The 22786-nt window shown below is 47.5% G+C and overlaps 1 protein-coding gene across 5 annotated transcripts in view; it reads right to left on the bottom strand.

The window, feature by feature from the left end:
• Positions 1–87: 87 nt before the first annotated feature.
• Positions 88–22786, bottom strand: part of PLEKHA2 (pleckstrin homology domain containing A2) — a 66642-nt gene continuing 43943 nt past the window's right edge. For all 5 annotated transcript variants that reach the window (XM_069572995.1, XM_069572998.1, XM_069572996.1 and 2 more), the window contains 7 exons: positions 16430–16570; positions 15767–15913; positions 15367–15435; positions 14890–14960; positions 10737–10800; positions 4382–4459; positions 88–3942 (listed from right to left, as the gene is read on the bottom strand). In XM_069572995.1, the coding sequence (XP_069429096.1) occupies positions 3580–3942; positions 4382–4459; positions 10737–10800; positions 14890–14960; positions 15367–15435; positions 15767–15913; positions 16430–16570 (933 nt within the window). In that variant the 3' untranslated portion in view covers positions 88–3579. The remainder of the gene's footprint in view (positions 3943–4381; positions 4460–10736; positions 10801–14889; positions 14961–15366; positions 15436–15766; positions 15914–16429; positions 16571–22786) is intronic.

The raw sequence follows: 22786 nt of genomic DNA, 5'->3' as shown, positions 1-22786 counted from the left end.
CAGTTAACACCCAGAACGGGGGCAGACTGACAAGACACATTACCCACCCACGGACAGACGGTCAGTGTTAGGAAAACATGTACCATATTTCAGTATTTCACGTGGTTTTATTACAAAACAAGCAACAAAACAGTTTTAGAAAATTATTTTTGCTACATACCAATTAAGAGATCACATAAAATGAGAAGCATAAGAGTTTCCATGCACTCAGCTCAGCCTGCAAGTCAGTGCATTTCAGCTGACACAGACTGGTTCAAAACACAGGATCATACCACACCTTCTGGAACAGCGGGTAAGGGGTCAAACAGTATGGTTTTTGGCCAAATATTCGCTTTACTCAAACTCTACCAGGCATGAGTGACTGTAATTCACTACTGCAGGCAATAACACAGAAAAAGGGAGTAAGGGAAAAGAAAGTGATGGCTGGCAGAAACTATTTCTGACATGTTGGAAGCTCATAAACAAACCTAATTTGGGAAACTCAATTTCCAAAATGCTAGTTACTACCTCTTTATGTCTATCTGGTTAACAGTGAAAACAAACATATCAAATCTCACAGTTCAGCTACTGAATCTGCCACTTATGTATTGGATCCTTTTAGTCCATATCAGACCACAATTACATTGTAGGGGAGGGGAGGTAAGAAAAACCAAAAAACTGCCTTCTGCTTCAAGTGAGCTATGAAATTGGACTCTTTGGGAGCCCAGCAGTCTATTCAGAAACCGATGTGTGCCTCTTCTGTTTTCACGACATCTTAGTAGGACTGTCATCTCACAGAATGCAAAAGGCCAAACTACATTCACCAGACATCAGCCATCAGCTCATTTGCTCTGAGCTAGCAAATCCTTAACTTTCAAGAACTTGAAACTGTTAGACACAGTGGGTGAAGACCAAGTCTAAAGTCTTATGTAAAACAGCAACTCAGAAAATGCTTTTATCCCATACACACAAAAAAATGCAGTATCTTTTTTGGTTCCTTTTTTAAAAAAAACAAGACTTATTCCAGAGCCTATGCACTTAACTACTAATCGATCCTGCATCCCTGCCCTACTTCTCCCGTTTGGTTCCACTTTTCACACTTCAAACCAAACGCTTTGGTCGTATAAGCACCATCCTTGGCTCACACATGTAGTGACGTTAAAAGGTATGATGTGAAATTAACCAGAGGCTAAGAAACAATGGACACAAAAGGAATTCTGAAAGATTTGGCAATGAGCATGCCTCTAGGCTTCACTGAAGATAATTATATTTATCTGGTGTTGGAGCTACATTAACAACATTCTAACTTGGAAATCCCAAGTATCTGCCAACTAGAATTCTTGTTTTCCCTCTATCATGGTAATACAATCTGGATTTATAAGTATGTTTAATTTAATACATTCTCAAAACAGCTCTTACTAAGAAACAGATCAGCTTACTGTAATGGCCAATTAATTCAGCAGTAGTAATCTAGCAGAGAGCTTACTGAAAAGAGAGGAAGAAATCGGTAGATTTTCACATCTGACACACCAAGAGATGACATCTTTCCATGAGTCAGGGAATGTATAAGAGATCTCAAAAGTTCCTAATTTATTTTTATAGTTCCGTATCTCTGTGCACTTTCTTTGACCTAGCCAAAGAATTGTCTTGCGGGAACTTTGAAGATGAAACCTGAGACAAAGAACTTGAAGAATTGGGAATGGCTTCTTGAAATCAGGTGACTTGAAATATGTTGTCACCTGATTACTCATAAATAAATAATCCCCAAACAAGGGATTTTTAAGACAAAAGTATACAAGAGGCTGCATATAAAGAAAAGAGAAAAAGAGTAAAATTCAGGGTAGATTTCCTTTTTCAAACCAGGACCAGTGGGCCAAACAATTTAAGTGAAGCTTATCTCTAAAGCAGTTCAGTCAAGAAAAGTTCACAACCTGAGAAGGAAACTACCCTGCCTGAAAGAAACAGATTTCCCTCAAGCCACTAAGGATTTTCTGACCACATGTTTTTTGCTGCCATTGGATGTGAACATCAGGAGGGGAAGGGACTGACTTAGGTAAAAATGCTTCTCTTAGTCTCCTGATCTATTTGTTAAGTTTTAATTTAAAGACAAAAATTAACTGATCTAGCTGATACAAAGCTATAGACAGAATCAAATTCCCTCCCTTTAGGGAACCCTGGTAGCAGTTCACCACATAAGCTGGACAGACAGATTCTTCTAGGGATCTGGAAATAGTATCTCTTGACAAATGGACAAAGGTACATCCTAAAATACAGGATGGGAAATACAATCTATGCTCTTCTACCTGGGAAATCTCTAGCCAGCAATGCAGAGCCTCTAAATCAATGTTTCTATGCACAGTTTCTATTTTTGTTAAAAATATAAATATCTCTTAAGGCTATCTTTGTTATCTCCTCGGTGTTAAGCACACAGAACCTCATCAGACGATGAGGTATCATCATGCAAGTATAGACACAAGGGATCATCCAAAAGGCGACACAAAGAACAGAAAGAAATCAAATCTGCCAGGTATACCATGTACAACACTGAAAACTAGACTAGTAACACCCCATGAAAGAAGAGTTGAGAGGCAAGGACCCGAGATAATCTGTCTCTGCTAAAAGAGACTTTTTCCTCTGTCAGGAAAACATGAATCAAAACATTTTAGCTGGGTGAACTAAACTCCATCTCTTCCTGGCACCTGCTTTACAGCAACTCTCAAACTCTAAGATAGAGATCTGATGGATCACACAAGTGAATTACCATACGCTCATCAACCTTCCACACATTTCAGTTAACACCGTATCAAGGGCAATGTCTGTTTCGTTCTCAACACTGAACACTGATGAGCCCATCCTAAGGGTCTGACACAGAAATGGGGTGGGGAGGTCTGTCTTTTATGGTGGCAGTATTCGGGGTCAAAGAACATCTCAAAGAGAACAGAGTAATTCTCAAAATTGGCTGATCCACTCAGGTTGAATTATTTCCCCATACCTTCAAAAGGCCCCTATGTCTTCCCTTATGGCAGTCCCCTGGAGGGGGGGGGGAAATCTCCCTGGTTGACATTTGGGGCCTCCCACACGCCCCCAGATTTTAACACCGTCCCTTAGAATGTATCCTGACCAAGATGGAACCTGGATCCCCCGCCCCCCTAACCACCACCACCCCCTCTACCCTTTCAGCTGGATTAGTTACCACTCTCCCACTTCACAGTCAAACTTCCGCCAATGTATAAGAATAGGATAAGACCAGATGACTGGCCTCAAGGTTCTGTGCCTGGCCTGAAAACAAAGGGAAGAAGCTGAGACAAAGACAAGGAACTAAAAATTGGTTAGGAATGAAACTGGACTTCTAACCTCTGCACAGCAGGTGGACTGTGGAAGAGTCGAGCAAGAGGCACACTGAGCAAGCCTACAGGTCTAACCTAGTGACCTTCCCAAATGAAAAACACGGCATTCATTTTCTTTAAAAAGTCAGCTGGATTCCCACTCCAGAGGGATGCAAGTGCTGGGAAGGTGTCTGATTGTCCTGCATCAGATGGAGACACTGAGTCACGGCCCCTTGTCTGAGCCCACCCCCTCCCTCCCAGGCACCACGCCTCATCACACATCAGAGGTCCGTATATTTTCGTCATCGAGGTTGAACACAAATGGCTTCTCCTTGGGGTGCTGGGGTTCTGATCGGTGTCTTATCCGGGAGCTGGGCAGCACCCCAGACGTACTGCTCTCCCCAAGTCGAGGCGTGAACCAAGAGTCCTCAGCAGTCTCTTCGGTGGGAAGCAGCTTTTCCCCGGCCTGGGGGACGGGTGTCCAGGGCTGCCAGGAGGAGGCCAGGGAGGGGGCTTTGCAGAGGGTCTTTCTCTCCTCCCCGGGTGCTCGCCCTCTGCACAAGATAGAGTTGGGCCCCCCTGAGAGGCTGGAGCTTCCGGGGCGGGTCAAAGAAATGGACCGAGAAAAGGACATCTCCTGTGGAAAATAAAAGAGGGAGGGGGGAAAAAAAAAGAAAAGTAAAGGGTTTCCTGACAATATTCATCCCAAAGGCCCAAGAAGAGGCCCTCCACCTAGGACCACCTCCTCACAGGCCCGGAGATACATGTCTACAGAGATCAAATATGTCCAGCGGCAGCATTCACTCCGCAGGTGTCAAGGACTGCCTGGCAGGGAGATCTGTAGAACACATCAGAAGCCCTGGTTCTCTATCCAACTCTACCTCACCTCCTCCAATGACTGAACAGAAATAAAAATTTGTACCCAGATCAGTGGAAAGAGAAAAACAAACAAGACAGCTTGGAGCTTCTGCTGCATCTGGGCTCCGGGCTGCTTGCCTACATCACCAAAACCCACCCACTCGGGACAACTCATCGCAAGGCTGACGGTGACTGCGAGCAGGAAGGAAGCGACTCACTCTGGGGTGGCACTTGAGGGCCTGGACAGCTGCCCCGATCTCCTTAATCCAGCTGTGCATGTCTTCCGGACTGTCCGCCTGCAAAACACCCAAGGCACTTACAGAGCCACGAACGGCACTGTGACTTCAGCTTCCATGTCTGTAACTCAATTTTAAGTTCAGAAAACCACACCATTGGAGCGGGAGGGGATCTCAGAGATCATCCAAATGGCTTTCAGACTTCTGAGGATATCTGTTTTCCCCCAGCAAAGTTGTCTCTGTCACCTTATCAATAAAGTGGACAGTGGTCGTGAGAGAGGGAGAGCTTAGCGGTGAAGTCCCTCACCCCCTGTGGAACAAGATCAACCTGGCCTCACCTCCTGTTTCACAGAAAAGTAAAAATGAGGTTCAGAAAACCAGAGCCCAAAGTTTAGGGCTGGTTTTGATTCCACTCCCCAGATACCCAAAGCAGTCATCTGTTTTACTATAGCTATCAGAACAAACAATCCCACTTCCAGCTCCAATCCCACTGAAACCAAATCCTCTGCAAAATCTCCCAGAGAGGCAGCTTCTCTAGGAACAGGGACAGTTTGTCTCTCAAAAGACAAACGATCTGGGTCTGTCCTGAGGCCCACCCAGGCCTCCACAGTTGCTAGACTTGCAGCACTTGGTTTCACCAATGTGTACCGCACTGCTGAGCCCTTAGAAAGTTCTTGCCCTGGGCATTCCCTGGTGATCCAGTGGTTAGGACTCCGCACTTCCACTGCTGAGGGTGAGTGCTCAATCCCTGGTTGGGGAATTGAAATCCTGCAAAATGCTCAGTGCAGCCCAAGGACTCCCCCCGAGAAATACCAAGCAACGCCAGAAGGGGGCAGCAGCGGCTCTGTGAAGAAAGGAGAGTCCCAGGCTGCGACACAGCAGGTTGGAGCCCCAGGAATTCTCAGTACCTTCCCACTTTACCAGGTTGAGCTCAAGTGATCCTGGCAAACGTTTACTGAAGCCTTATCCAGTGTGGCACCTGGCAAAAGGTATCAGGCACAGAGTTGGGACCAAGACTGAAGGCCTGACATCCAGAAACTTACATTTGTTCACCTGTCTCCCTGCACTTTCCTCGGGTAGAGTCACCCCAAATTACCAGTGTGCACGTGCGTGCCTGGGCACACGTGAGTGCAATCATAGGCTGGCCCTGTAAAAGTTTCCACATACACCCCTCACTCTCCCCACCCCTAAAAGGTTTCTTTCTCTTTGCATTACACACCAAGGTAATACACAACTAATTTTTTTTAAACCCTCAAACTTGCCCGCCTACCCCTTCCTGTCACGCCAAATCAACCCTCCCTGGTTAGATGTGTGCAGGACGTTTACAAGGGGAGCAGTTTCACACCCCAGTGCGCTGGGCCAAAGACAGGCAGCAAGGGCGCCCCAGTGGAAGGACTTTCTCACGCAAATCCACCTGCTCCCTCTTTCCCCGGGACTTTTCCCAGTTACTGGACAACCAGAAAAAGAAACCCATCCCCAGTCCAAAAAGAGAACCAGGACAGTCTCCAAGATTCTTCCAGAAGGCATTTTACGTACAGCAGGGCTAGCTGACTTGTTTCACAAGTAGAACTACTAGGAAAAATTAGATGAACTCATTTAGCCAAAGCAGTTTGAAAGTGCCTGATACACAGAAAGGGCTTCATACTAGTTATCGCTGTTGTTATTATTGTTATATGAGGGACTCAAATGAAGCCCTAAATTCCAATATTATAAATGTATTTCGTGGCTTTCTCCCCTACAACTTTTTTTTCATTTTCTTCACATTCAAACTGCATATAATTCTAAAGGGATCAAACTGTTGGGATCAAATAACATACTTTTTCTTAATATGCTCATTTATCAGCTCCATAAAATGGTTTACAGATGGGAAGCTGACCAGGTCTTCACTGCCTACCTGTTTCCTGTGGTATTCTTTTCAGCCTTCCTAAGGATTTCTGTACATATTTCTATATTTCTTGAAGTCTCTCAGATTCCTTGGGTTATTTGAAAAGATATTGATCATTATTTCTAGTATAAATAACGTTATTCATTAATGCTCACCTCTATTTCTATAGTTTGGACATTTAAAGTAAAATTGTCTTATATTTCAACTCACCTTTGAGATATTGCTTTTCTCTGGATAAACATTATCCTAGTGCTTAAAATATTTTTCAAATAAAAAGGCAGATATTGATCCCACATGAGAAGAAATAGGATATTATGTTATTGAGCTCACAGTTAAAATCTCTATTAGTAGTTTTAAGAACCGGACTCCACGGGCGACAGAAATTCAGTGAAACCTCCAAAACTATATGTGAAGATTACAGTATATGTATCTATCTATCTTTTATGGAAAGCCAGTGCTTAGCTTTTATCAGAAACTCGAAAATATCTTAAAACCACATCACAAAGGTAGTTTCATGAACCAGAGGTAAAAACCAGAGCTGAAATCCACCCACCCTACGGTGAATTACTAAGAGAGTGAAAAAAAAAGGCTGAAAAAACTCAGCAGAACAAGAAGGGAAGTGCCAAGCTTATACCTTCACCTCTTACAGGTCTGCTTAAGAGTGTGCTATGCTTCTGGTGCTTGGTTCAAAAGAAAAAGTAGGGTTTCTGTCCTTGAGGGCAGTTTTTGAGGTGAGAGGAACAAAGGGTATTGAATGAATCACTGCAGACTGATTTTTATTGCAGTCCAATGAGCTCTGATTGAGGATCTGCTATTAGCGTCATAACAGATGCGACAGTTTTAAGCACTGAATCCTAACAGGTCATCAATAAAAGGCTTCTAGAACCTCCTTCGGTGGTCCAGTGGTTTCCACTGCAGGGGGCACAGGTTCAGTCCCCAGGTCAGGGACCTAAGGTCCTCATCCGCAGTCAAAAATAAAAAATAAGAGACTTCCAATATATATTACTGGTTGCTTCTGTTGCAACTGCCCAGAATTTTTAGGCAGCCCTTCTTAATTCTATTCCCAACAGCTAATAACCCCTACCCTCTCCCCAGGAGCAAATCCCACCTTCAGATACAGCCCTGCCACGTATGATCCATTCAAAGGGCCAAACTGACCACAATCATCTGTGAGATTAAAATATCCCCTTTTCCCAAATACATGTCTCTGCGGGGCCAGATTTTCTTCACACTCTTCTATCAAAACAACATATGGCCCCAGACTGAATGCAGAAGCAGATCTGAGAACCCTGCTGTCTTCCAATAAGCCAGCCATTAAAGAGATTTGCAAAAATACAAAAAAAAAAAAAAAAGCTACTCCTGTTGCTCCTCTGTTTTAGAAACAGAGTTATTTTTCATGAAATGTTACTTGTGATAACATAAATGAGTTTATTCATAAATGAATAAATACATATTCTTAAAGAGTTTTCACCTCTACTCTTCTCCAACTTTCTGAGTGTGCTGCTATACCCAGATTTGCCCAGTCCCTCATTTATTTATTCAGGGCCATGTGAGGGTTCTTTTACCCTAGAAATGCGACAGCAGATGGAAAAGGAGGACAGAAGTGATGATAAGGTTCTGGTTAATTGCAGACACTCTTGCCAACAATGCAGTGTCTTCTGAACACTTTTTGCCTGCGTTTATGTTTCCCAAGTCACTATCTCCACCCAAAGCTCCGTCCTAGACCCTCACCTGGCATCATCGTTCACCTGGCATATGTTTACTCAGCACCACCACCGTGTTAGGCACCATCCATCTGGGGCTGTCCTAACAGGTCACCTAGGACATCTTGCAGGAACCACAACCACCTGAGCAAGGCTTCCCTTTGCCCTCAACAGCCCCTCCTTCCGTGTGTTCGTCCTCTGCAGTGACGGCTGCCATCGTCACCCTGAGGCTCCAGCCAGACATCTGGGCAGGGTCTTCACCTCCTGTCTCTCTCTTCATCCCACATCCAATCAACTTGAAAGTCCTGGAAAGGACTCTTCAAATTTCTCCACTCTTCACCCATCCGATATCAGGCTTCCTTATCCCTCCCTTGTCACTGAAACCATGACAATAAATAGCCTCCCAACTGCTCTGCTGGCTCCTGTCTCACCCTTTTCTTATCTGTCCCCTACACTGCCAAGCCACTACACCGCACCAGCCAGGACATTCATTGCCAGGGTCTGGAGTCCCATCGAAGTGGCCAGGATCAAGGACTACCATCTCCCCTTTACAAATGAGGAAAACAAGGCTCTGAAACACGCCATTGTGCAAATGGGATTTTTAAGAGGCGGATCTGATTGGGTCACTGCCCCAGCTTAACCTCCAAGGGCCTAACCCCCAGGATAAAATACAGCTTTTTAACAAGGACCCTCTATATCAGCTTTCCAGCACCTGAGCCTCTTTCACCTCTAGGCATTTTTTTTCACATGCTGCTTGCTGTTCCCTCTCCCTGGGCCGATACTTTGGCCACCTGATGCGAACAGCCAACTCATTAGAAAAGACCCTGACGCTGGGAAACATTGAGGGCAGGAGGAGAAGGGGACAACAGAGGATGAGATGATTAGATACCTTCATCGACTCAATGGACATGGAACTTGAGCAGACTCTAGGAGATAGTGGAGGACAGGGAAGCCTGGCGTGCTGCAGTCCATGGGGTCACAGAGAGTCAGACATGACTTAGCGACTGAACAACTCTCTGGGCCACTTTTCCTCCATCTTCCTTCAGGAAACTTCCCTTACCTCCCTGAGACTAGGGGAGGTACCCTTCTTAGGAGTTCCCATAGCAATCACTACTTACTCTAAGGGTAGCCCTTCTCACACTTTCTTCCCCCCCGACCCCACCTCCATGAGTGAGGTTGCTTCATACTTTAACACATGTAGGTTCTTTGATCATATTCTGCATGCCATACTGGAATCACCCAACCATCTAAATTATTTTTTTAATTTGCATATATTAAAAGTTAACACTCTGTGCTGTAAAATTCAATTTCACACATCTGCCACTGCAGTATCATACAGAACCGCTGCCTGCGTGCTAAGTCGCTTCAGTCGCGGCTGAATCTTTGCGACCCCTATGGACTATAGCCTGCCAACCTCCTCTGTCCATGGGAATTCTCCAGGCAAGAGTACTGGAGTGGGTTTCCATGCCCTCCTCCAGGGGTTTTACTGACCCAGGGATCAAACCCGTCTCTTATGTCTCCTGCATTGGCAGATGGGTGCTCTTTACCACTAGCACCACCATGGAAGCCCGCGGAATAGTTACACTGCCCTAAAAGGTCACCTGTGTTCATCTCCCCAACACGCTGACCCCCACCTCATCACACTGTTCTAATTGCCAATTTTCTTGACTGTCTCCCTCTCTGGTTCAGGATCTGTTCTGTTGAACGTCAGGTCCCCAGGATGAGGCAACGCCTGCACTCTGAGAAGAATCTACAAATATCTGTCAAATCCAGGAACTGGAAGTTCTTGTACCTACAGCTCAGACTTTGGCCCCGAACAGCACGGAGGCTGCCCGAAGGCCCCAGCACTTTCCAGGGCTCTTCCCGGGTGTTCATCTGAATGAATGGAACCCACAGATGCCTCCGGCTGCCAACAGGTCTGCTGGGCTCAGCCAGGGGAACCGGCTCAGAGGGCGCGGCTGCTCATGAAATGGCTGAGAGGCGACCTCTCGAAAGGAAGGGCATTTAGTGGGGAGCATGCAGGGAGCCCTGAGAAACTGTGTGGGGAGGCCCCAAATTTCAACCAACACACCCCACAGCAGCCCTGGCACTAGAAAGGCAGCATCATCGCAAGGCGGGGGAGTCAGGGGGCATGCCATCTGTGGACTGACCGCTAGGCGGCCCGGGGTGGGGACTAGGCCTTGAAAGTCTAGGCCGCGCTAGAGGCTGGAAATCTGCCTTTCCAGCTCCCATGATATGAGGAGGAGCTGGGAGAACTCCAGAGCCGTGGGCGGAGGGGAGACGCTTCTGAGAGCTGAACGGTCGGCGCCCACACAATGGCTTTCTCTGTGCAGCTGGCTATGCACCTGGTCCCCGCACAGGGCCCTCTGTGCTTTGGTCCTTCCGCACGCAGCGCCGTCCACACACAGACGGGGCTTATAAATACCCTCCAGGGGAGAAGTGAAACCACTGACCAGTTCTCCTTTTCTCTGCTTAGCTGGCGCCCGGCAGCTGAGAGCAGCTGGTACAAGCTCACAGTCCCCAGTGAGATGGCTCGGGCCATTCTTATTATTTTATGGTTGGGAAGCTTGGGGCAAACATCCTGTTTAGAATGAAATGGGACCTGGACTGACTATCGGGGGCCTAAATTTACCGCCGAGAAATTTCGAACAAAATAAAAGAGAAAGCAGAGGGAAAGGCAGGCCTGCAAGTATACTCGCCACAGAGAAGGAAAGTCCCCGTCTTCTCGGGGTCGGGAGGCGCTTTTTACCTGCACGTAGAAGGTCCTGGAGCTGGTTATTATTTCAAACAGGTTGTCCCTCATCAGCAGATCGCTAGACAGAGAGAGGGAAAGAACGTTACCAGGTATGCTGGTCACCCACTGGGAACCTGATTCAAGCTAAGACGGGTACCTGTGCCGCCTTCCGTAAAAAGGGGGTTCACAGGCCCTTCCTTCTGCAGCCCTTGCCTCAGAAAACATTGCCATGTTTCCTTCAGCTTCACTTCCTGGAGGATCTCCAGTGGTTTAACCATCCCCATGGACACCCCCTCCCCAATACACACCGCCATCAGTTCTCACAAGACACAGCTCCTTTGCTTCTAAGACCTCTTGCCTCATATGCACCACACCCCCACACTGCCTACAGTTGTGTTTCTTTAGTGGCCAAGATGTATCAAGTGCTTTGCGAGAGGTACCATTTTGAGGGGTTTTATTTTAGGGTCAAGTAATGAAAGTCTTATTGGATACAAACACACACATGTAAACACACAAGCTGTTATATATCCATTATATCTACATTAAATATATATATTATATACATATATTTATTTGTATGTATTATAGAGAGATAACAGACATACAACAGTGTATTCATAAAAAAGAGCAGTAAATTTGTTTCCGGTGTACAACATGATTCGATATTTGGATATATTGCAAATGATCACTGTCTAGGCAACACTCACCACACTACATAGTAACAATTTGTTTTCTTGCGATAAGATGATAACTTTTAAGATCAATTCTTTTAGCAACGTTCACATACAGTACCCTTAACCATAGTCACCATGCTATATACTCCATTCCCAGGACTTATTTATAACTGGAGGTTTGTACCACTCAACTCCCTCCATCCATTTTGGTTACCCCCAACCATCCACCTCTGGTAACCACCAATCTGTTATTTGTGCTTTTTAAACAATCTTTTGGCCGAGCCATATGGCATGTGGGACCTTGGTTCCCCAACTAGGATCAAACTCATGCCCCCTGCATTGGTGGGTCAGAGTGTTAACCACTGGACCACACGGAAATCCCTGTCTTTGTGTTTTGAGATGCGCTATTTCATCCAATCTTCACCACCATTCAATGAGGCAGTAAGACTTTCCCCACTGGGGTAAACCCGGGCTCAAAGAGGTTCTGTGACTGGTCCACAGCACCGAAGTAAATAAATGGCAGAGTCAGGATCTGAATCCAGGTCTGATTCCAGAGTCTACACTCTTAATTACTCCACCACCAGGCCTCTCCTCAGGGACCCAAATCTCTCATTTCCAACGTCTTTCTCCATCCACACAGCAACCATATCCATTTCACCAAATCCCAGCTCTCAGAAAGGGGCTAGATGTGAAGGAGGAGAAAGGGAAGGAGAGTGTGGACCACTTAAAGGTGCTTCAAACTGGGGTGAGGTTTGTAAGAGGGCTTTGACTTCTGCAAGGAAAAAGGCTAGAAGTAGCTGATGCTTAGCCACAAGCCTCCAAATGGCTGAAATGATTTCCAGGGTGAAACGCCTGCCTGGTGTATCCAGTCTCTGGGGGAACATACAGGAGCAGGAGATCCACCTCCTTCCCCATAAAAGAACATTAAAAAGCAAAACTATGGAGTCAGACGCTGAAGTGTGTGTTACATGCCAAGAGTTAGAATGATTCCAAGAAAGGACTAACTGCAGGTGGACGTCCCTGGCGGTCCAGCGGTTAAGACCGCGCTTCCACTACAGGACATACGGATTCCATCCCTGGTCCAGGAGCTAAGATCCCACATGCCGAGTGGCACGGCCAAAAATTTTTTTAATGGAAGAAAGAAAAGACAGGACTGATCACAGACAAGGCTGGCTTCAGGAATCAAGGCTTCGAAGGAAATGGCAGATGCATGGCCAGTGACAGAGGCATGTGGGCAAAAGAGAAGCATGAGATTAAAGACCCCCAGGGGAGGGTACAGCTATGGGGTTGGGGTGGGGGGTCAGACAGACTTAGGGCCTGATCCTGACTCCACTGGGAAATGGTATTTCTGGAATATGTTTAAAACTTTGTGAGCCTTTGCACTCCAGCTGTACAATGGAAATCAGAAGCCCGTCTCTATCAAGCTTATCACCACAAAGATCAGTTATAAGTTATACACGGCATCTGGTGCAACGAGAAAGCCACACGGTGCTCATCTGAAATGCATGTCATTAGCTATTGTCCCTTTCTGAGTATCTGAGAGGAGATCGCACTTCCTTCTGGCTAAAGTGGTTTAACCTTTCAAACTATTCATGCACGTACATACAGTCATGTAATCAACTGCTGGGGAGGAAAAAGCAAAACCGGGAGGAAATCCCCACCCTTTTTGCATCCATTTCTCAGGCTGCATGAAGCCTTTTGTGCTCAGTTGCTTCAGTCATGTCCGACTCTTTGCAACCCCTTAGACTGTAAAGCCCGCCAGGCTCCTCTGTCCATGGGATTCTCCAGGCAAGTATACTGGAGTTGGTTGCCATTTCCTTCACCTATGAAGCCTTTTAATTCAATTCAATTCAACAAAACATTAACTGACCATCCAGATGCCCAGAATCCCCTTGACTGGGCTGGGGAGAAGCCTAGTCTCACAGGCCTGGAACCTGCAGAGTCTGGGAGCTTCCTTCCCCAGGGATCTGCCTGTCTCTCAGTTCTCTTTCCCACAGTTCAGTCTGACTCTGCCGGTGAGTGGCTCAGGTGAAGTGTGAAGCACTCTCAGGACCGAACATTATCTGGGTTCTCTAAGTCACCCCAGCCCGCCTGTTGACCTGCACAGGCCTCCAGGGTTGGGAACAAGTCCCATCTCTCCTCCACCCATGGTCAGCTCCAGAGCTGCGCTTCTGGAACTTCCATCTGTAGCTGCTCTCACAAGTGATAATCTGTCGGTGGGAACTTTCCTTATCTTCTAAACTCTGCAACTGCTGTTTGCAAGTCCCCGCTTCCATGGGCCACAGCGCACCTCGCTTTCATGCAAGACCCTCCCACACCTTCATGTGAGAACAGTCAGCCTGCTGTCAACAGCTCCCCTGGTGACACTGGCTCTGCACGCACAGTCCGTGGGAGGGAGATACAGCAAACTGCCCCTGCAGACTGCTGACGGAGGGCCGAGCGAGGACCGCTAGGTGCCCAGATGCCCCTGGGTCTCTAAAGCTTGGCTCCAAGGGCACCAGTATGGGTGCCGGATATGGGAGAGCCATTGAATGGGCCCCAGGTCCCAAATTCGTCCTGCCCTCCGCGGCCCTGGAAAGGTAACCATTTCCTGGTGGAAAGAAGAACATCTTAAAAAATATTTCTTCTTCCTGCCCGACAGCATTGCCATGAATCAGCCCTATGTTACGAAGACATCGGGGGACCTCCCTGATGGCTCAGTGGTAAAGAATCTGCCTGCCCATGCAGGAGACGACCCCTGATCTGGAAAGATCCCACATGCCGCGGAGCAACTAAGCCCGTGCACCGTAATGAGTGAGCCTGTGCTCTGGAGCCCAGGAACCAGAACTACTGAGCCCACGAGCCTAATTACTGACGCCTGCATGTGGTACAGCCTGTGCTCCACAACAACAGAAGCCACCAGAATGAAAAGCCGGTGTGCGCTCCACAACCACAGGGTAGCCCGTGCTGGCCACGACTAGAGAAAAGCCCACACACAGCAACAAAGACCCAGCACAGCCAAATATATATATATATATATTTTAAAAGAAGGTATCAGGGACTTTGTCAAAAGGAAGAGAAGAGAAAAGGCATAACAATTAAGGTCAGAGGCACTGGCACAAACAAGGCTCTGAGCAAATGTGCTAAAAAGTGAGAGACTAAGGGTACAGTGGCCCCCTCCCCTGAAGGTCAGTCCTGGGCAATGAGCATCCAACACCTGAGAAGGACCTCTCTCTCCTCTGTTCCATATTCTTTCTTTTCCTCCATGAGAACAGTGTTACACAGGCTCATCTGAGGAGTGAGAGTAAAGGGCTGGGAAGTGGGCAGGTTGGCCAAGCGCACCATCTTGCCGCTGTGACCACCTGGATGGAGACAGGCAGCCACAGATGTCAGGGAGACGAAGTCCTCCTGCTCTTAAAGGCAGGCTCTGGAACAGAGCCTCAGACAGGGAGTATCGGGAGAGCTAAGATGGCACACGGGGTTCTGACCACAGAAGAAGAAGCAGAGACAATTACCCAGACTTGACCAGACACTCGTGGGTCTTGAGAACATCCTTGAGGTATATGGTACGAAGTGGTTCTCGGTCCTGGGGGAGGAAACGGGGAGATAAGAGTGAATGAGGCCGTCTGCCCAAGGCCACCGCTGGGACCAGCCAGCCATTATCATCAGACATGACTGGCTGAAACCAGGTCGCAAACAAGACAAGGTCCCGAAACAATCAAGAGAGGAGGAAAAAAAAAAAATCTAAGATGCTCTGCGGTTCTCAGCACACACAGGGAGGGAGTTCCTCAAGGCCACTTTAATATCATGGCGAAGCTGCCCACACCAGGTGGACGGAGCTAAGATGCCGCACACTCCCAGCACACAGATGAGTCTGTGTGACCACATCTCTGCTCATACACATGCGCGTGTATGCACACACACACACACACACACACACACACATGTGTGAGACCCCTCGGTCTCTTGAGGGCCCCAGAGCCACGACAAACCTGCTCACACTTGAAGTAGCAGATGGTAAAGTCATCCAGCGCAAAGAAGCGCCGCTTCCAGCTCTTGCGCTGCAATAGAGGGTAGAGAGCAGAATGTTAGAAGAGGTCCCGGGGGGTGCATTCTGGTCCTAAGCTTCTGGGGACCTCGCCCCGCAAAGGCCAGGCTCCCAGCCTGGGGGACCAGAGTGAGGAGCCAAGGATTTCTTCCTCTGCGGAAACGCCTGGGAGCACCTCGGACAGCAGGGCGCACGTTTCCTTTGAACCCCTCCAGGAATCAGCCGATGTGGGCGTGGCCGGCTCCAACCTCCTCCCAGCAATCTGCCCTCCCCTCGGGCTCGCCCACACCCACTGGCTCCTGGGGTCCCCAGAACCCCCCTCAGCTCCCCTCGCGGACACTCACCACGTTCCCTTGCTTCACACAGTAGCCGCTCTTGATGAGGGGCGGCCCGGTGGGTCCCCGGCAGCCGGTCGTGGGGATGTAACTCTGAGACCTCCGAAGGATGGCGTGGGAGCCGGGCTCACCCACTTCCTGCCCATCCCCGCCGTTCTACATGGAAACGGGGCGGGGCAGGGTTAGCACCTCCCTGCTCCTGACACGGCCCCACCCGCCCTGGCCAGTCACCTCTTCCTCTTGGCCCACGAGGGCAGTCAAATAAGAAATAAACCAGAAAGTAAACTTTTGTCTTGGGCAGGCACTGTACAGGGTGCTTTCACAGAGCAAGGCTGGGGAGGGCCGGGAGACCCAGGAGAAAGGGAAGGGCTGCCAAAGCAAACCAGGCGAGGCAGAGGCACAGTGAGCTTGCTGCCAGCCACCCTTGGCCCGCTTCCCACGGGCTCCACAGGTGCCAGTCCCCGCGGGTGATGCAGAGCTGTCCTGGCAGCAGAGCTCCAGATGCAGCGGCCGCAGTCTCTGCACTGTCAGTATTCTCCATCAGCCCACGTACACGGGCTCCCCCACCCCTGCCCTTTCCTTGGTCCTGCCCTCCTGTCATGTCACTGACACACCATGGACACCCCTGGACTCCCCCCCATGCCCCAGCCTGGCAGCCCCAGGCCCCAGCACCTGGTTGATGGGCGTGTGTACCACCACCCCTCCGATGATCTCTGTCTTGTAGGCCACCTGTGGCTTCTTCTCTAAGGCCAGAGGAGTTGCTAGGCTCTTGAGAACTTCGGTCGTCAGGGGCAGGTTCCCAGCTTTGGGTACCTGGGAAGAACGGCAGTGCGGTTAACCGGGAAAGAAAGCCCAGAAAGAGCAGGGAGGTGACCAAGGACGGCGGGAGGAAGAAGAAAGTTAATGTGCCAAGTTATAGTGAGAAACCCCTTCCCACCATGTCCTTCCATCCATCCAAACCTGGACATGAGGAATTCAGCAAACCACTCCCACCATACAAACACACACACACACAGAGGCACACACTTACTCAACAAATGTGCTGAGCACCTACTCTGAGTGAGTCAGCCCCTGCCTGGCTAGAGACCAAAGATAAACCAGCACACACAGACACATGTCCTGCCCTCACTCCACGTCCATGCTGATCAGGGAGACTGATCATAAGCATACAGCAAGATGAACAACCAGAATAATCACAAATCGTGGTGACTGCCTTGAAGACAATAAACAGGAGCTGAGACTGACAGCAGAAAATTGTGGGCATGGTTGATGTAAGTCTCCAGGGGAAAGAGATGCTCAAACAGTGACCTGGAGGATGAAAAGGAGCCAGGAACATAAAGACGGGAGAAAGGATGCTCAGCAGTGCCGGGGGCCAGCGTGAGGAATTCCGCCCATGGCAAAGGTCATGAGGAAGGAGGCTTGGCATACGCAAAGGCGTGATCAAGCCTCAGGAAACCCCCTGTTCCCGAGCATCTAACCCCAAAACCAGAGTCTGTTTTATGCTCTCACCTACACCTCTGACTTTACGGGGGGCTCTCCCCCATAACCGTTTCTCTCAGAAAAGGAGTAAATGCGCAGCTCCAAGGCAATAAAAATTCTTGGGCGTGACAAGAGTGTTTCAGCTTACGGACTCCTCTGAAGGTTATCTAGCCCACTTGTATAGGTTTGTCCGGCCACATGTGATTGCTTACAGCCTCCCAACCTGAGAGGCACGAGATGTTTTAGATTTACTAAAGGCAAATTCTTTTGGGGAGTTAGAAATTATTAGTATAGTTGGTTAGGAATTATATTGGTGAAGGGTTCTTCATTTGTTGTGTCAATAATTGCTGCTAATTACCTGCTCTGGGTGGGACAAGGATGTCTCGGGTCAAACCTCTCTGCTGACAAACTAGCTTGTGTGACAGGATTATCCATACTCCTGCCACATGATTGTTTACTACCTCTCAACCATAAACAGCACAGAGAGTTTTGGAGTATTTTGAGAGTCTTAATTAGCATAGGACTTTTTCTTCTTGTTGAGTCAATGATTGCCGCCAGGCCTCCATATCCTTAGGCACTTGGGAATATATTAATCAATGTATTTGGAATATAGCAAAGGAAATATGGTAGTTTTTGATGTTAGCAATACTAGACTTTCTGAGTTAATGGATTTTCTCTTTTGTAATAGATCACTGTACTTATATATCACTGTGTCCTTGCTGTGTAAGAATGTAACTTTATCATATCTTAAGACTAAATAGATCTTAAGGGGAGCATTGGTGAAAGGATTTTCATTTGTTGGGCTGATGTTTGCTGCTAAATCTCCATGTTCCCTACTCTTATAATGAATATAACTAGCATATAGGAAGAAATAAGTATTAACCTTTAAGCATATAGGAGAAATAAGTATTAACCTTTAAGATTAATCATGTTAACCTTGGGTTAAATAAATTCCTTTCTTGATTGTAACTCACTACACCCTCACCCTATAGGAATGTAACTTTATTTGGAGGGTGGTGCCTGGTTTAAGAAAAAACACCCTTGGAAGAAATAAGTTTTTTGGTTATCAGAAAGAAAGCATCATAAAATGTCAGCAGGTCTCACTCATGGCCAGAAGATGATGTACCTTTTTTTATACATTTATGTGAAGCACCTGATTTTGATAAAGGTCAGGACTGCTGACCCCCGCGTGACTCTGTATTCATCCCTATGTGTAACAAAAGGTATATAAGCAAACCCAAAAATAAAGAAATCGGATCAGTTTCCGGAAAGACTGAACCCCCCATGTCGCTTCTTTCTTGCTCCCGTTTTTCTGGCTGAATTCCCATCTGGAGCATGGATGCTATTCCACGTAATCCAAGTTATTCAGCCTCCTTTTCTCCACTAATCTTCCTACTACACTATCCGTTTCTAATCTCTCTCTATCTGTGATTAAATATGTATTTTTCCAAAGACGCCGACTCCGTCCCCCCACCTTCGAATCACCCTGGATCCACCGGGGCTGGACCCCGGCACAGCAGTAGGTGAGACACCTGTGGCATACGGTACAGGATGGGGAGCATGTCCCAGGGCTTGGGGTGTAACCTCTGACCTGTCACTAAATGAGTGACACCGTCATAGAGTTATCATGGTCATCAAACGATGAGAGGATATAAATTCAAACACTTAAAATATGAATAAAAATGCAAAAGTATTTTAATTAAGATATTCTAAGTAAACTTTTTAAAAATTAATTAATTTATGTATTTTTGGCCGTGCTGAGTCTTCGCTGTTGCACAGGCTTTCTCTAGTTGCAGTGAGCCAGCCCTATGCTTCGTTATGGTGCTTGGGCTTCTTATTGCGGTGGCTTCGCTTGTTGCAGAGCTTGGGATCTAGGTGTGTGGGCTTCGGTATTTGCAACATGCGAGTTCAAAAGCTACAGCGCTTGGGCTCAGTAGTTGTGACGCACTGGCTTAGCTGCCCTGTGGCACATGGGATCTTCCAGGACCAGGGATCAAACCTGTATCTCCTGCATTGGCAGGTGGACTCTTAACCACTGGACCACAGGGGAGTCCCTCTAAATAACTTTTTATTAATGGTACTAGCACTTACAAATATCGCCCTTCTGCAAAATGATTTATCTTTGATCCTCTCCAGCTGATGAAAGAGTCACAGAATTTTTAGGGCACGTTTGAGACCACAGGTTGCAAACTGGTGGTCCAAAGGCAGACTTGCCCCAACTGTGTCTCGTCTGTCCTATCCAGTATGTTTTTCAACCTGCAATTAAAATCTGAAATATTTCATACAAAACAATCTTGTTTTCCAGCAAAGCAGCAGTTCAGTCTTTGGATGAGGAACAGATTCTTCAGTTTGTCCCAGTCCTGACCATTCTCCCAACCCGAGGTCATTTATCCTCATTCATGTTGCCACTTTTCGTCCTCCTTGTCCATTTCTCATTTATACTGGAAAATCTTTCATCATCAGAGAGGCCCAGAACAGTCCAATCATATGCCCAAAGCCGTGATTAATATTAACACCTAAGCAGAGACCAAGTCCCTGAACTCTGCTGGTTCAGTCCCCATCACACCACAAAGCCTGTCCTTCACAAGGACCCAAGACCCCATGTGAGTCTGCCAGGAAAGTAACTGCAGACCCCAGAAGAAAACCTAACATCCTGTTTCACTTCTTCTACAGCCTTGGAAGCTAGAAAGACCTAAGAATCCAGATCTTTCAAGAGCTCACAGCTCAAGGATATATTATACAACATGGGAAATATAGCCAATATTTTGTAATCATTTAAATGGAAAGTAACCTTTAAAAACTGTAAAAAAAAAAAAAGTTTAAAAACGAAAACACTATTACAAGACTTCCCTGGTGCTCCAGTGGCTAAGATTCCACACTCCCAATGCAGGAGGCCTGGATTCGATCCCTGGTCAGGAAACTAGATCCCACATGCTGCAACTAAGATCTCAGTCAGTTCAGTCACTCAGTCATGTACGACTCTTTGTGATCCCATGGACTGCAGCATGCCAGGCCTCCCTGTCCATCACCAACTACCAGAGTTTACTAAAATGTACGTCCATTGAGTCGGTGATGCCATCCAACCATCTCGTCATCCCCTTCTCCTCCTGCCTTCAATCTTTTCCAGCACCAGGGTCTTTTCAAATGAGTCAGTTCTTCGCATCAGGTGGCCAAAGTATTGGAGTTTCAGGTTCATCATCAGTCCTTCCAATGAATACTCAGGACTGATCTCCCTTAGGATGAACTGGTTGGATCTCCTTGCAGTCCAAGGGACTCTCAAGAGTCTTCCCCAACACCACAGTTCAAAAGCATCAATTTTTCAGCACTCAGCTTTCTTTATAGTCCAACTCTCACATCCATACATGACCTGGAGCAGCCTAATTAATTTTCAAAAGCTACTGTAAGCCAGGAAGTGGGGTGGGGGGAGTTCACAGCTCAGGGCCATAGGAGAACTAACTCTGCCTGCTAAGGATGAGAATGAAGGACCACACCCCTATGCATCTAATTCAAAGGAGTAAGACCATCGTGATCAACACTGGGGCCCCAGAAAGAGGACAGGACCCTTCTTCCTGGCCTGTGCACTCAACTTAGATAGTCAAGGGTGACCTCTGCCCCCCACCTCTCCAGATGAGGCCAGAAACCCTCCCTCTCCTTTCCTTCTCAGACAACAGTTGCTTTGGGCCTCTGCTCAGTGCCAGGCGGAGGAAGTACTAGTCTCTTCCTGCATTACTACTCATCTCAGGCCACTTTACCAGGCAGGCATCCGTTTCTCTATTTCATAGATTAGGTAAACAAAAGCTCGTTAAAAGTCGGTGCCGCTGCTAAACACCACTACCTACCACCTCCTGGGACCACCCTTCCCAGTTCCTCTGTGTTTTGCTCCAGTGCGTGGAATCCTTTTGGGATGTGGGTGAGTGCTGGGGTGTCCAGTGATATGTCCAGGGTGGAACAGCACACCTGCCCCCTAGTGACCCAAATAAATTCCTGAAACCCAGCAAAGGAGGAGGGGAGTAACCTTTCAGAGTTCACGACAGCCGGAAAAGGACCCCTGGCTGCTTGGTTGTCATGTTGCCTCTCGACCCGTCAGCCCACCCAGAGAACTGCTGGTCATCACTGCTCACACCCCTGCATCATCGGCTCCCTCTGACCAATGGCCTGGATCTCCAAAACAGCTTATACTTCCTGAGACGGTGAATCAGCCTGCAGAGAACAAACTTACCAATAACCATGCGCCAGGTCTTGAAAACAAGGACATCCTCTTGGCTTGTCTGTCTCCCAAGATCCCAGTGAAACAGGGCCCTCTTCCACCACCCCGTCCCCTCCCTGGTGAAGGGTGCCCTGATGGAGGAGATCCACAGGGTTCCATTTCCAACAGGAAATGAAATTTGCAAGGACTCTCTTGCCACAGGCAGGGCAAGACTATGAGGAATAGTCTAACTGGGATAGGGGAAAGTATGCTATAATTTCACTGTCCAATTTTCAACCCTTTCGAAAAAATGTAGTGAGTTGAATAATGTCTCCCCAAGATGTCCACCCATAACCTCAGATGTGACTTTTTTTGGAAATAGGGTTCTTGCAGAGGTAATTAAATTAAGATGAAGCCATGCTGGTTTAGACTGCAAGGAAATCCAACCAGTCCATCCTAAAGATCAGTCCTGGGTGTTCACTGGAAAGACGGATGTTGAAGCTGAAACTCCAATACTTTGGCCACCTGATGAGAAGAGCTGACTCATTTGAAAAGCCCCTGATGCAGGGGACAACAGAGGATGAGATGGCTGGATGGCATCACCGACTCAATGGACATGAGTTTGAGTGAACTCTGGGAGTTGGTGATGGACAGGGAGGCCTGGCGTGCTGCAGTCCATGGGGTCGCAGAGTCGGACATGACTGAGCGACTGAACTGAACTGATGCTGGTTTAGGGTGGGCCCTAAGTACAATGGGTCGGGAAGATCCCCTGGAGAAGGAAATGGCAACCCACTCCAGTACTCTTCCCTAGAAAATTCCATGGATGGAAGAGCCTGGTGGCCTACAGTTCTTGGGGTCACAAAGAGTCGGACATGACTGAGCGACTTCACTTCACTTAAGTGCAATGACTCATGTCTTCCTAAGAGGAGGGGTCATACAGACACACAGGCTGTACAATGACGGAGGCAGAAGTGGAGGGATGCAGGACAAACCAGGGAAGCCTCTGAGAGCTAGAAAGGGCAAGGAAGTATTCTCCCCTTGAGCCTTCAATGGGTACATGGAGGGCCTTGCCGACACTCTGATGTCAGACTTCTCAGGACTGTGGGAGAATACATTTCTGTTACTCTAAGCCATCCACCTTTTGCAACAGCCCTTAGGAAACTAATATAGGAATACTACTACTCTGAGCAAACCCAATTCTTTATTTTTTTAAAAAATGTTTATTGGGGTATATGGCTGCTTTACAATGTTGTGTTAGTTTCTGCTGTACAGCAAAGTGAGTCAGCTATCTATACACAGATATCTCCTCTTTATTGGATTCCCTCCCCATTTAGGTCACTGCAGGGCACTGAATAGAGCCCCCT

Source organism: Ovis canadensis, chromosome 26 (genome assembly GCF_042477335.2).
Source record: "Ovis canadensis isolate MfBH-ARS-UI-01 breed Bighorn chromosome 26, ARS-UI_OviCan_v2, whole genome shotgun sequence".
NCBI classification, from domain to species: Eukaryota; Metazoa; Chordata; class Mammalia; order Artiodactyla; family Bovidae; genus Ovis; species Ovis canadensis.
Note: the sequence above shows the minus strand (reverse complement) of the source record. Positions and strands in the feature narration are given on the sequence as shown.